Source organism: Solea solea, chromosome 5, assembly GCF_958295425.1.
Source record: "Solea solea chromosome 5, fSolSol10.1, whole genome shotgun sequence".
In the NCBI taxonomy this organism is placed as follows: Eukaryota; Metazoa; Chordata; class Actinopteri; order Pleuronectiformes; family Soleidae; genus Solea; species Solea solea.
The window spans coordinates 18,934,654-18,946,832 of NC_081138.1; the positions used below are offsets into that span (position 1 = coordinate 18,934,654).

The following is a 12,179-nucleotide window of genomic DNA, read 5'->3' on the forward strand; positions in this document are numbered from 1 at the left end:
CCCATGGTCTACGAGTGTGCAGCCACTGGACATTGTACAGGATAGCAGACACGCAAACTTCATGTTTGAATGTCCACCGAAGTAAAACTGCTTTCCGTCTTCCCAGATTTACATTCATACTGCACATGCACAGTAGTTTCTCCCACTGTTTTTTACATTTTGGTGAGTCAGCACAGACAGTCTCTGTCTGCACTGTGACTTCACACAATCGTTCTGATACGGTAAATGGTCTGTATTTATGTAGCGCTTTTCTAGCTCCTTCACCCATTCATACCCAATCCCTCACACATTACACATTACACATTAAACATTACATTACATGTCATTTAGCAGCAGTTTTTATTCAAAGCGACTTACAAGAGAATTGAGTACAATCAGCCAGGGGTGGAGTCGAACCTGCGACCGTGATGTCTTTTGCACACAGGGTACCGGTCTTAACCACTGAGCCACTCCACCCCCCCACAGCGCACCTATGTGCAGAACATCATTCATACACATTCACACGCTGCTGGCAAAGGCATCAGGAGCAACACGGGGGTTAAGTGACACGACAACGTGCAAGGTTAGGGTTTTCAAATCCCGGGGTCGTAGGCAACCTGTTCTTCATATTATTTCTCTTAGATGGTCATTTGGGATCGACATCAGAGAAACCGCCACATACGGAGACTCTGAGTCAAGCTACATATAGTGCTATGAGGTGAATGAGCTGCAGCATGACCACGAGAACATGTGAGAGGAATCAATCAGGTTCAAAGTGTTAGTAGGCTCTCATGAGCACCAAGCAGTCGCTCCACCTTCGCTGTGTGTCCCCATCCATTGGCACTAAAAGACAAATGCTCATGTGACAGCAGCAAACCATTTACACTTGGAAACATTCACCTTGACATTTCAGTGGGTGGGCTGAATTCATCATCTCTTCCCCACTGATACACTCGGTCCACTCATGAAATGGAGAACACCCAGTTACCCTTCACAGTTTGCATTAACTGCATTCACAAACTGTCAGCTCTTTAATAACCTCATTAAAAAGCTGTGCAGATCCATGCAGTTCTGTTTCAAACGATTTCATTACTGACAAAAAAGCATTATGCATATAATTATATATATATATATATATATATATATATACATATATCTTATAAAGTATTCTTTCAAACATGTATTTATTTGGAATATATGTGGCTGAAAACATGAAACTTTTGTTGATGTCTGCACAAGCGTTGCTGCCTCCATCAGAGGGTGGGCTATCAGCACGCTGCCATGCTGCCTAAAAATCCAACTTTAACACAGTCTACTGTGTGATTAAACTGCGATAAAACAAACTGAAACAAACAACAACATATACAGCCTACCTGAGGGGAGTCTGGCTCCTCTTAAACGGCATACAGTTTGTAAGCTGGAACCATAAAAGCATTGCTGCCAGCACAATAAAGCTGCGTGCTTTTATCCTATTTTCCTACAAATATACAATGGCTAATGTTGTCTATTTACTTAAGGGTAACAAACCGCTCTAAATCAGAAATGCACACATCATAGAGCTCTGAAAAAGACTCAAAACATCAGCCTCACCACAAAGGTCAGTATCTTAAGTCTGCAAAGCAACAGAGTCGGTTTGGAGACACAGAATTTCTGTGGCCATGATGACCAATGGTGTGTTTAGAGACTGATAAAGAAGTACATTAAATCATTTTCTGGACTGGGTAATGTTGCATAGCAACACTTAAAGGCAATAAAGGCATCAAGCAATCAGCCGATTCCACAAGGAACATCTTTACTGCAAAGTGGAAATTATCTTTCTTCTTTGTAGCAATTCAAAAAGATAAAACTGCATCTGACAGAACAAAGATAGACAAGATATGAAACTACACTAATATTTAAGTGAACAAAATAATTACAGGTTATTCCATGTAAAATAAATGTATTGATATGACCAACAGAGTTAATGACATCTGACACCCTCTTCTGTTTTTGTTTTTTCTGCTGATCTTTCTCAGATCCAGTCCTTTCTTATGCACGTTGTTCTGGTTACAAAGAAAAAACTGAACATACAGCACAGGGGCAGGACGGAGCGTATCAATCCACACAGTAAGACAAAGAGAATAAACCGCCAATGCAACTCCGTATATGCATCTCTACCTCTTCATTTGTGCTTCATCTCCTCAGAGCTGCTGGCTCTGTCTCAGACGTGGATTAAACCGCACTCACAGTCACTGTCGCACTGGTGACTGTTCGTAGAGGAAAAGAACTGGGTGTATTTATTGTCTACAAAAGTGGCCTTTTGGCAAGGTACAAGAGCCCAGTCTCAGCTGTGAAAATGACGATGGATGAACTGTGATTAAAACTTTAACACAACGCGAGAACGAGAGAGTACTGGAGCATTTTGAATTGTGAGTTAGTGGAGTTTGTGGGTGGAAATGAGGACGGCTTCCAGTTTTGCATTAAAGCTGGGTAAGGGAACAGTTTTGGCATGACTGAGCCACATTATAAGTTTTCAGCATAATGTAAATCAATGTGATTTGGCACAGGTTTTTCACTTTACTATGACAGCACTTAGGTATGAAGCACTTGAGCACAAGACCAATTTCTCCACAGGGACAATACAGTCTATCGTATCTTATCGCATCATAAGTATTCTGAGAGAAAATCTGATTTCTGCGGAGAGCCTTTGGGGAAATCTGACCCATGACGATAGTCTTTGACAAATCAGAGTTTTGGGATTCTCTAGTTTTCCTTTTCCCTGCCCTTTTTGTCTCATGTCTGTTGCCTGTCGGTCCATGCAGCTGTGAATCAGGGCCATCCTGATCTCCTCCTGTGATTCAATCTGAAGAAGGATTCATTTCCTGCCTGACACCCTAATAACCTCTTTTTGTGTTAAAAAAATACAATTTCTTTTGGTATCTCCACGTCTGCCTCTGCATTCTGGGTCTCATATGTCTCCATACACTTATAATACTAGTGCTGCTTAGGTGTAGTACACAACTTATAAACGAAGAGCATTTATTATCTTCCGCAATGTGTGGGCAGTCCACATGCAGCCCACTACTAGCCTTTCTACAGCAGAAGGCAATTACAGCTATTTGAATCGCACTTAAATGCTCTGTTTAGTCATATTTATAAGGGTAAATAAACTTTTACAAGGTCGAGAGTGAACACCCTTAACATTTACAGGTTGTGAAATCAGTGAGAGCAGTCCCAGCAAATGAAAGCTTACCTGATTAGAGTACCGCATGCTGACGTTGCGCTGGTGCTGGCGGGGCACGTAGCGGTGGACGGGATCAATATCTTTTGGGCTGATCAGCTCATCCACTGCAGTGTAAACACATACGCACACATGGACATGAATATCAATTGATTAGAAACATAAAACTCTGTTTATCAATTAGATTCTCTATTAAAACACATGATGTGTTTATGGTAAGAAGCACAGAAACAAACACAGGCGTACCCAGCAGTTTGGCGATGTTGTACAAGGCCTGACCCCACAGGAAGAGCTTCCCATCACGGCCGGAGTTGCTGGGGAAACGCTTCTGGCTTCCATGTTTGTTCTGCTCTCCCTCCACAAAATCAGCGGGTACGTAGTAGTATTTAGGGATGATAGCATAACCTGGTAAGAGAGACACAAACACTGAGCAATGAAAACCTGGTTCTAATAAGGCCGAGCCTTCTTTATGAGGAACTGGTTAAGTTTCGGTGGGTGCAGGTGGATATAAAGACCGGTCTCTGCCTATGCTGCATTTATTTATCTGTCTTGTTGGGATCTTTGATGTAAACCAAATTACCAAGTTAACTTGAATGGAACACCTCATTCACAGCATGCCGGCGACACAATCTGGTGAATAGGTGAATGATTTGTCATTTGCTAGAGAAGTAGACTCAGAAGCCTCAACATGAACCTATGAAGTCATAGTTGTGTGTGTGTGTGAGTGTGTTTTTCTCTGCATGAACCAGTCCACTGGTAGTTATGTGATTACTAACCCTCATATGACTGGAAGATGATGGGCTCAAGGAGATCCTGGTATTCTTTGACCTGAGCTTTATTTCCTCTGAACACACCTGTGACACAAACACACACAATATATATATTATTAATTTTTCAACACAATGGAACGTTACAGCATCATTCAAAATCGACGTAGCAAAGACATATGTAGTGGATGTCGTACATGTATGTGGACAGCATTCGCACATGCGGGCTCAGTGTATAGGAAATGGACACAAGTACAGTTTTGAAGACTAAAACTAAGTCTAAGTGCCTCCAAAAGATTTGTCCATCTGGAAAATAATGTGCATTGTCATCAGCTTGATTCTACCCTGTGTCCACCAGCTACAGTCTCTGACTGTGTCCTGTGCTTGGTGCAGGGAAGGTTCTGTAAACAGTTTCTTCTCTCTGACAACAGCTCCCTGCTGTGGCTTGAAACAATCAAAACAGTTCGCTGAAAGATGCTGAGTAAAAACTGAATGACCACATCACGTAATCTGCAGCTTCATCTCAATGAGATTCCCCGTGCAGTACATGCACAGCAGTAATTTCATCCATTATTTATATACAGCTGAAAAAATAACAACAGCAGCTTTAAGGTTGCAGGGATGTTGACTGCTTTATAAATGAGACACTGCAAATACATATTTAATTTGGAATAATTCCAAACCGGCCACTGCTTTTTTATATTCAGTTTTAACTACATCACTGTATAAAATGTCCTGTTGACAAGGCCACAAACAGCACAACAGGTTGTTTTTTTTTAAATTAAATTGTCATTGTACTTATTCTAAGATTCACATTCTAAGCTGCACAAATACATTTAGAGCATTTACCTCGAGTCTTACGTTTTAAGTTTAGTTACCTTCATTATGTCTTAGTTAGACAAGTCTGAGATAAGAATCAAGATTGTTTTTCGTCCTGAAAATGTCAGGGGAGAATAAACTGGAACGAGGGCAATTAAATGCAGCTTGAATTCACGTTTTTTTGGAGAAGCTTCACCCTTTGTTGTTTTTTCTATTCCCTTAAGCTCACACGCACGCGTGCATGCTAACACACATACATATTTCACGTGACACATTTTTCTTTAAAAGTATATTTAAGTCCTCTAAAGCCTGGCAAACACGAAATGTAATTTCCTGTCAAATGGCACGAGTCTGTCTTCCATCTTCCCAATGACCCACTTGAGGCATCAAAACAGCGGCTACAGATAGAACAAGGCTTACCGTCAATCATCATGTAGATGAAAAATATGGGAAACTCGCACTCGATTCCATCAAAAAGCTGGAGAGAGACAGAGAGGAGAGGAATTATTGCTTTTCCATTTCAGAAAGACGACAGGCACGGGCACAGAAGGCTGAACTTTAGCGGCGCTCAATATGGAGCAGCTAAGGCACGGGGAAAAGATGCAACACACACACGACATTGTGGATGAAAAGTGTCGGACAGAGAGCAAAATTGATTCTTTCTCCAAAGGTGATTTCTTTCAATTTCATTTTTTAAGTGGTATACAATATTACCTGTCAGTAATACATTGATTGTACCCAGTGACAATGTGACATGACATTTCCTACTGGTCACCACTCTACAGCTTGCCAAAACTCCATCAACAAGGCTACACACACATCTTCAGTTCTGCTATTGATGACTGTTGATGAATGATGTCTTTTCAAAATGATATAATCCATTCAATATATATACAAACTCTGGGATTGATTTGCTCACAGTTTAAAATGAGTTCACACACTTTTCATGTCATCTGCCACCATCACCCGCGACACTGCATTCATATTATTTTTCTCTATTCCACGGCATCACTTGAGTGTTATCAACAATTCAGCATTTATTCCATGTTAGAAGTTTAGTAAATAAATACTGTCTATACTTATACTATACGTGGTTTGTCCAATCAGAGCGGTGCCTATTTTATTCAATGAACAAAGATGTTATTAAATAATAAAGTAGACATTTACCCTACAAACCCTTTGCATGGCTATCAATTTAAATCCATTAAATTGCATCTTCACAAATATAGAGATAACACTCACACACACACACACGAGAGCTATATCCACTACAGCTATAGTAAGTGTTAGCGCAGCACGGTATGCATGTCTTCAAACTGTGTTTTGGCAGTGATAAGAGGCAACAGCAGATATCGGACGATGACAAAGAGAGGTAAATAAATGAGAGACAGGAGAGAGCATAAAGAGGCAGAGAGAGGCAGGCTTATTTACGGGGGGGACGCAGTCACCCAGTGAGGCCTGTGCATTTTGGTCTGTTGAGGCTGTAAACAGGCAGGGGTCCCTGGTGTTTTGTGCTTGAGCAGCTCGACTGATTGGTAAAACTGTCTATCACACAGGCTGCTGCTCTCTGTCAATGGTAAACAGGCAGGGAGCACAGAAGTCTGCCCTGCAGTGAATTGTCTCTTTAAACAACAACAACTTCACTTGATGTCTTCTGCAGGGAAACCTGGTCTACCTGGGACTTCTTCTCTCCAGACACTTTCCGCTGCATTGCATCAGTCAAAAGGAGGCAAATGAAACCGTTTTGTATGTTGTGTAGGACAAAAAAAAACCCCAACACAACCCAGCAAGTGCTTAATTTCTCACATGAAGAGAATTTGTATTGCTCTATTAAAGACACACATCAAGACATTATATAATGGGTCTCTTCCCACTTGCAGTATTTGCTGATTTAGTAACAGATAAATTCTGTTGGTAGAAAACAAATGGCAAACATTTGTGATCATTATGCAAATTAGGCTTTCACCACCAAACTCTCAGTTCCACGTCCCTTATGTCTGGGAGAATTATGGAGATATAAGAAGCGCCGAAAGCAAATTCAGTCTTCTAAAAGGGATATTGTTTTAAACATTTTTCACCGCCACATGTGCAGTTATCTGTCAAGTCCTGCCAAAGTATTTAAAAATAAAAATAAAAGTTTACTGCCTGCTACAAAAACAAACACAAATCAATTGTAATGGATACTCTGACTTAGAAACATAAGAATTCTATCTGCAGCTGTGTTAATAGTAACCTGGTTAAACATCACTCTCACATCACAGCCTTAGTCAATTCATTTATTCTCTCCTAAGTTATAGTTATAGTTATAGTTTGTTCACTGAACTGAGTCTCAATTATATGCATTGTCATTTTGCCAGGAACACCTGTAATGGGAAAAACTAGGTTTCAACTTTGCTTGCTTTGATCGGTGATATTTTTTCATCTGTGTGCAAAGTTTCAGATGTCGAATTGGTTTTGCCCAAACCTCTAAAAAAAGGCCAATGTCTGTCATCACAACACTTTTTTCTCCAAGGCAAAACAGTTATAAAACCTTTTCTATCAATTAGAGCTGTAAAATTCACTAGGAAAATAATACAAATCATTATTAAAGCACAGATTAATAGGACTGAAATATCGCTTAGATCGGCCTCCAGGCATCGCATGGCGCACCCACCTTCATTTCAGCAGGTTTGTAGTAGCGGCGATTCTTGTCTTCGTTGGCGGTGCGATAGCCATCGCGAAGGAAGCGTTTGAAGCCGTACTTCCCGCGCAGCTTGCGGATGATCTTGTCCAGGGTCTGACTATACAGAGCGTCATCATCCACCGCAAAGGCCGGATAGCTGATGGTCGGAAGTAAAGCTGCGTCTGTGTTCTGAAGAGAGAAAATAATAATAAAAAAAAACACTAATTTCATTCGTTTTTCCTGAGATAATTCATCTACTGAAGACCTGTGCATCGGCTGGCCCAGAAAAACAATAAAAGCCTTGAAACAGAAATGCTAAGAATTATTTTTCTCTGCAGATCAAAGAGAAAGCTACAACAATTCTGTCTTGTACAGTTGAAAAAGTGTACAACAAACTTCTTTCCAGGTCTGGCCACACAGCCAAAATGAGTAATTGGGTGGAAAAGGGCCAAGGACCCTGTGGTTTCTGTGGCTGAGCTCCACAGATCCTGAGTGGGGATGGAAGAACCAGCATTCAGCCTTTTCGCTGATCAGGGCTTTATGGCAGAGTAAGACTGTCATCTATGAAGGCACCAGGCACTGCTCATCTTCTGCTACTACAATTTCAACAAGGAATCATCTTGGTGGCCACATCATACTGTGGAGGTTTTTTTTTTTAGATAAAATTAGATGAAGTTTAGTTATCCCCTTAAGGAAATTCAAGTATCCCGTAGCTCCCACTGAGTGATAGGGTAGCTATTACAAAGAACAGAAGTATCCTCAATAAAAACCTGGACCAGCACTCCTAAGACCTATGTCAGCCACGACCCTCGTGCAGAGGATAAAGCGGTAGATAATGGATGGATGGATGCTGCTACTGGTTTGAATAGAAAGATGAGCAGAAAACTTCCTTTCTGTTGTAATATGACAAAAAATAATACACAAATACTTTCCAGATGCAGTGTGTAAGCAGCACACTACGGATGCCTTCCTTAAAAATCAAGGACTGCCTAATTAAATTTCATTTTGAGCAGCAGTCGGAAATTAATATTGTTATTAGGCTTGACAAACTGTTACGACTGGCCATCTAATATTCTCATTACATTTTCTATGGTTTACACTATTAAGCAATGGAAATGGAAGCTATTAAGCCCCAGCTTTGGACACAAACAGCTATGAATATTTAAGGTTTATTCAAATGCAAAAGAGCTTCCATAAACAGGACTCAAAATTGGGACCGCCTCAGTGAAGATGTCCTTAATAACAGCAGGTACATGCCTTTTCTTTTTTTATATATATATATATATGGACAGCTTGTCAGTGCGAGGTATGGTTATGTTTTGCTCTGTAATCGTATTTTTAATTTATCCATTAATAAACATTTGCTGCAGTACACAGACAGACATCCAGGCTAGGACATCAGTTTCCTCCCACAATCCAAAAACATGCAATATGGGGATTAGATAAATTGGACACTCTAAACTGACCATGGGTTTGAATGTGAGAGTGAATGGTTGTTTATCTCTATATGTGGTCCTGTGATGCACTGGCTTACTGTCCAAAGTGTGACTCTACCTATCGCCCTATGTCAGTTGAGATTAGCACGGCGCCCCGCGCGACCCTCATGTGGAGGATGAAGTGGTAGAAAATGGAAGGGTATGCTGTATATATTCCACAACATCATTATCTGGATAAGTGAGGAGTACAAAATGTCCCTACAAGATTAAGTGCAGGATTTGGAGGGATGAACATTCTTTTTTCTGCCATTATCCTGCTGTCAACTTCTTCTTTGGTCTCTTAATTGCTATTGCTCATTCCAGTGATAAGTGCCATCACAAGGCCTCATGAAAAAGTGACATTGGTGAATCCAATTAGCAGGATTTTTTTTTTTTAAGTTAAGTCAAGTTAATCGTATCACTCACTGGTGACAAACTGACATATTGATATTTCAGCCCACCCCAAATTTCCATCGTGAAAGCGTTACAGACATTGTATTGATAATTTGGTTTTCTTCTTTGGCATCTCTTGCTCTTTATTGCTCTCATTTTTTTCCAGCTCTTTAACGTCAAACTCTCTGGCTATAGCGCCATTTTGGCCATCTAATTACTCTAATTACCCAATGTGCTATTGGCAGCTATTCCTTAAGTGTCTGCACTCGGTGGAGTGGAGAGGAGGAAATTATTCTGCTTCCGCGTTCCCTTTCTTCACCACTTATTTTTTGTTCCATCTCTGCATTTTTCCGCTTTTTGCTCTGCAGCCACTTCAGTCTTTTGCCACTTCTTTTCAAAGCAGAACCATCAATACCACAGGTATAGACAGTGTAACGACTGCACTGTGAGGGAAATGTACTGTTGACATTCACTGACATATCGACGTGAAGTGAATAGCTTGCTTGACGTGTGCAATTAACCTTTTAATATTTTGGCGTACATGTGTGGTAGGCTTCTATTTCAGTCTTTGATTGGAGGAGATTATGCACACAGCTGCTCCTCACAGCCAAAGATGGGGAGTGACGTGAGTGCAGTGGGGTATATTTTCCACAATCAAGCAAAGATCAGGGAGCTCTGAGCAAATGCTGTAAAAAATAATTATCTGATATAATGCATGGATTGATATAATACAGTTTCTAAGTATTTAATGTGGAATAAAGATGATCAATTGTTCAATTCAATTCAATTCAATGTTTTAAAGGAAAAATGTTGTACTCTATTTAGTATGTTATGACACAATTTTACTAAAAAGGGTGAAAAAAAATGCACATCTGCTCTTTGCTGATCATTTTTAGAACTCATCGCCACTAGTGAGCATAGTAATAGCCTCACTAGTCATTTGGTATTTTTTTTGGAAAATGCACAGATAGATGGGTAGACTCACATGGGAGCGAGACTCTCGAGGCAGCAGGGAGCAGAGGGTTTGTCTGTTCCTGTTGTGGGCATCCAGATCCACAAATATCACAGACCACGAACAGCCCTGCAGAGCATGGCACATAAATAAGACATCATTACTGACCTTGCACCATCAACAGATATAATACACTACAGTAAACGCCTGTAAGAAAAAAACAAGCTTTCACAGAAAACAGAGTAAATGAATAACACGTCATTTGTAAGTTCCATCTGTTGCTCAACATGGTTTCTTTCCTGATGTATGGCAATGGTCACTTCAGGAGCTTTGATGTTTTTATCAGATTAGTGGTTACAAAGCGCCATCTGGGCACTAATTATTCAAGACAGTGATTTCATAAAAGGCAAATAAGTCCAAAAAAAAAGGGAAAAACAAGAGTCTTCTTAATGTTGCACATTATAATGCACATTTGAGGCTGAATTACAATGTTTCTGCTAGATTGGCAGATAACAGAGCAATGCTATCTTTGGCAACGTGAGCAAAAATCACAAACGGCTCCTTCAAAGGCCACGTTAAAACCCTATCACACCTCCGCACCATCAAAACACACTGACAAAACTGGTCCATATTCGTAAGTACAGTGTGGGAGTTTTTGAATGAGAGTGAATCAAAAGTGCCGTCACTTGACAAAGTCAGCATGTCCGAAAAAACAAAGTGCTGCTGGTAAAAAAGCGGCCTTTAGCGGAATGACAAGGGCCACTTCATGTGTGCGCTCTGTGAAGCAAATGGTCAAACCTGTTCTGGTTTCTATAAAGATCAACCATTTCTATTAGTGGTGCCAACCGAAAACCACCTGACAGATTCTTGCAAGTAGCTAAGGATTTTCTAATGTAAGTCAGATGCATTATGTATGAACACAGTCAGAGTATTTTTTATTTTTTTTTACCCAGAAAACAGGTCCAGTCAAGACTTTTAGTCAAATCAGCAAGCTTTCCCATAGTCGTTTGCATAATGCAGTGGATTTTGCTTGCCATCAGTGTAGGCAGCTGTGTGACATGTCAGGGAAATGACCTTCTCGGAGAAACATTTTGTGGAGTTAGTGCAACACAGTGTAAGAAAACTCACTATGTCAGATACGATGAGAGCTTTTACCTTGCTTCCACGCTCTGTAAACTGTGGCCTCATTCCAAGGGGTAACATTTTCTTTGAACATTTCATCTTAATAAAAAAAAATAAAGCTGTCTTTTCTGTGGATAATCCCATTACAGTTTCACACAGACAGAGAGCTGTGAGTGAATGAAATACAGCTTTTATAGTAAACTGCTGATGATGTGTTTTAGATGCACATGTATGGACTTTGATTTACTTGAAATTAGGCAAAATAAATAAACATATTTTTTCTCACCTTATTGAAACATATCCAGAAAATATAAAAAATAATTCAGTATTAATAATTCAATAATTCAAAAATTCTACAGGTCACACTGTTGAGTATTTAGTATGACCTCTCCTTACACTTGTTATTGGTAAAACTTGTGTTTTTCTTATTTCATGTTGACAAATCTGCTGTAAAAAGACAGTTTGCTAATATACAAGACCAACTTTCAGTCACATCATTCCAATCTAAAGGACAATGATCACAGAATTTGACAGACTTAAAAACAACAAAGCTAATGCTGTCCTGAGATATTTGCACAGTACTGTATAATAGAGGTTATGCAATAGAAACCATGGCAGGATTAGAAAACTATATTATATTATGTGCTGTGTTAAAAAAGAAAATCTGTGATTTTGTTTTATTAATTTAGTCCTTCCCATAGACCTTGATTTACCCAGCCACCTATTCATTGAACATAGCCCTTGATGCTCTATTTTTTTTGCAAATGTGACTCTATTATTATATGAGTCA

General features: G+C 39.9%; 1 protein-coding gene across 3 annotated transcripts in view; it reads right to left on the reverse strand.

Moving 5' to 3' along the window:
- phkb (phosphorylase kinase, beta) overlaps window positions 1–12,179 on the reverse strand; it is a 72,748-nt gene that overhangs the window by 36,211 nt on the left and 24,358 nt on the right. For all 3 annotated transcript variants that reach the window (XM_058628934.1, XM_058628935.1, XM_058628936.1), the window contains 6 exons: window positions 10,301–10,396; window positions 7,439–7,636; window positions 5,206–5,263; window positions 3,976–4,053; window positions 3,446–3,604; window positions 3,212–3,306 (listed from right to left, as the gene is read on the reverse strand). In XM_058628934.1, coding sequence (XP_058484917.1) covers window positions 3,212–3,306; window positions 3,446–3,604; window positions 3,976–4,053; window positions 5,206–5,263; window positions 7,439–7,636; window positions 10,301–10,396 — 684 coding nt within the window. The remainder of the gene's footprint in view (window positions 1–3,211; window positions 3,307–3,445; window positions 3,605–3,975; window positions 4,054–5,205; window positions 5,264–7,438; window positions 7,637–10,300; window positions 10,397–12,179) is intronic.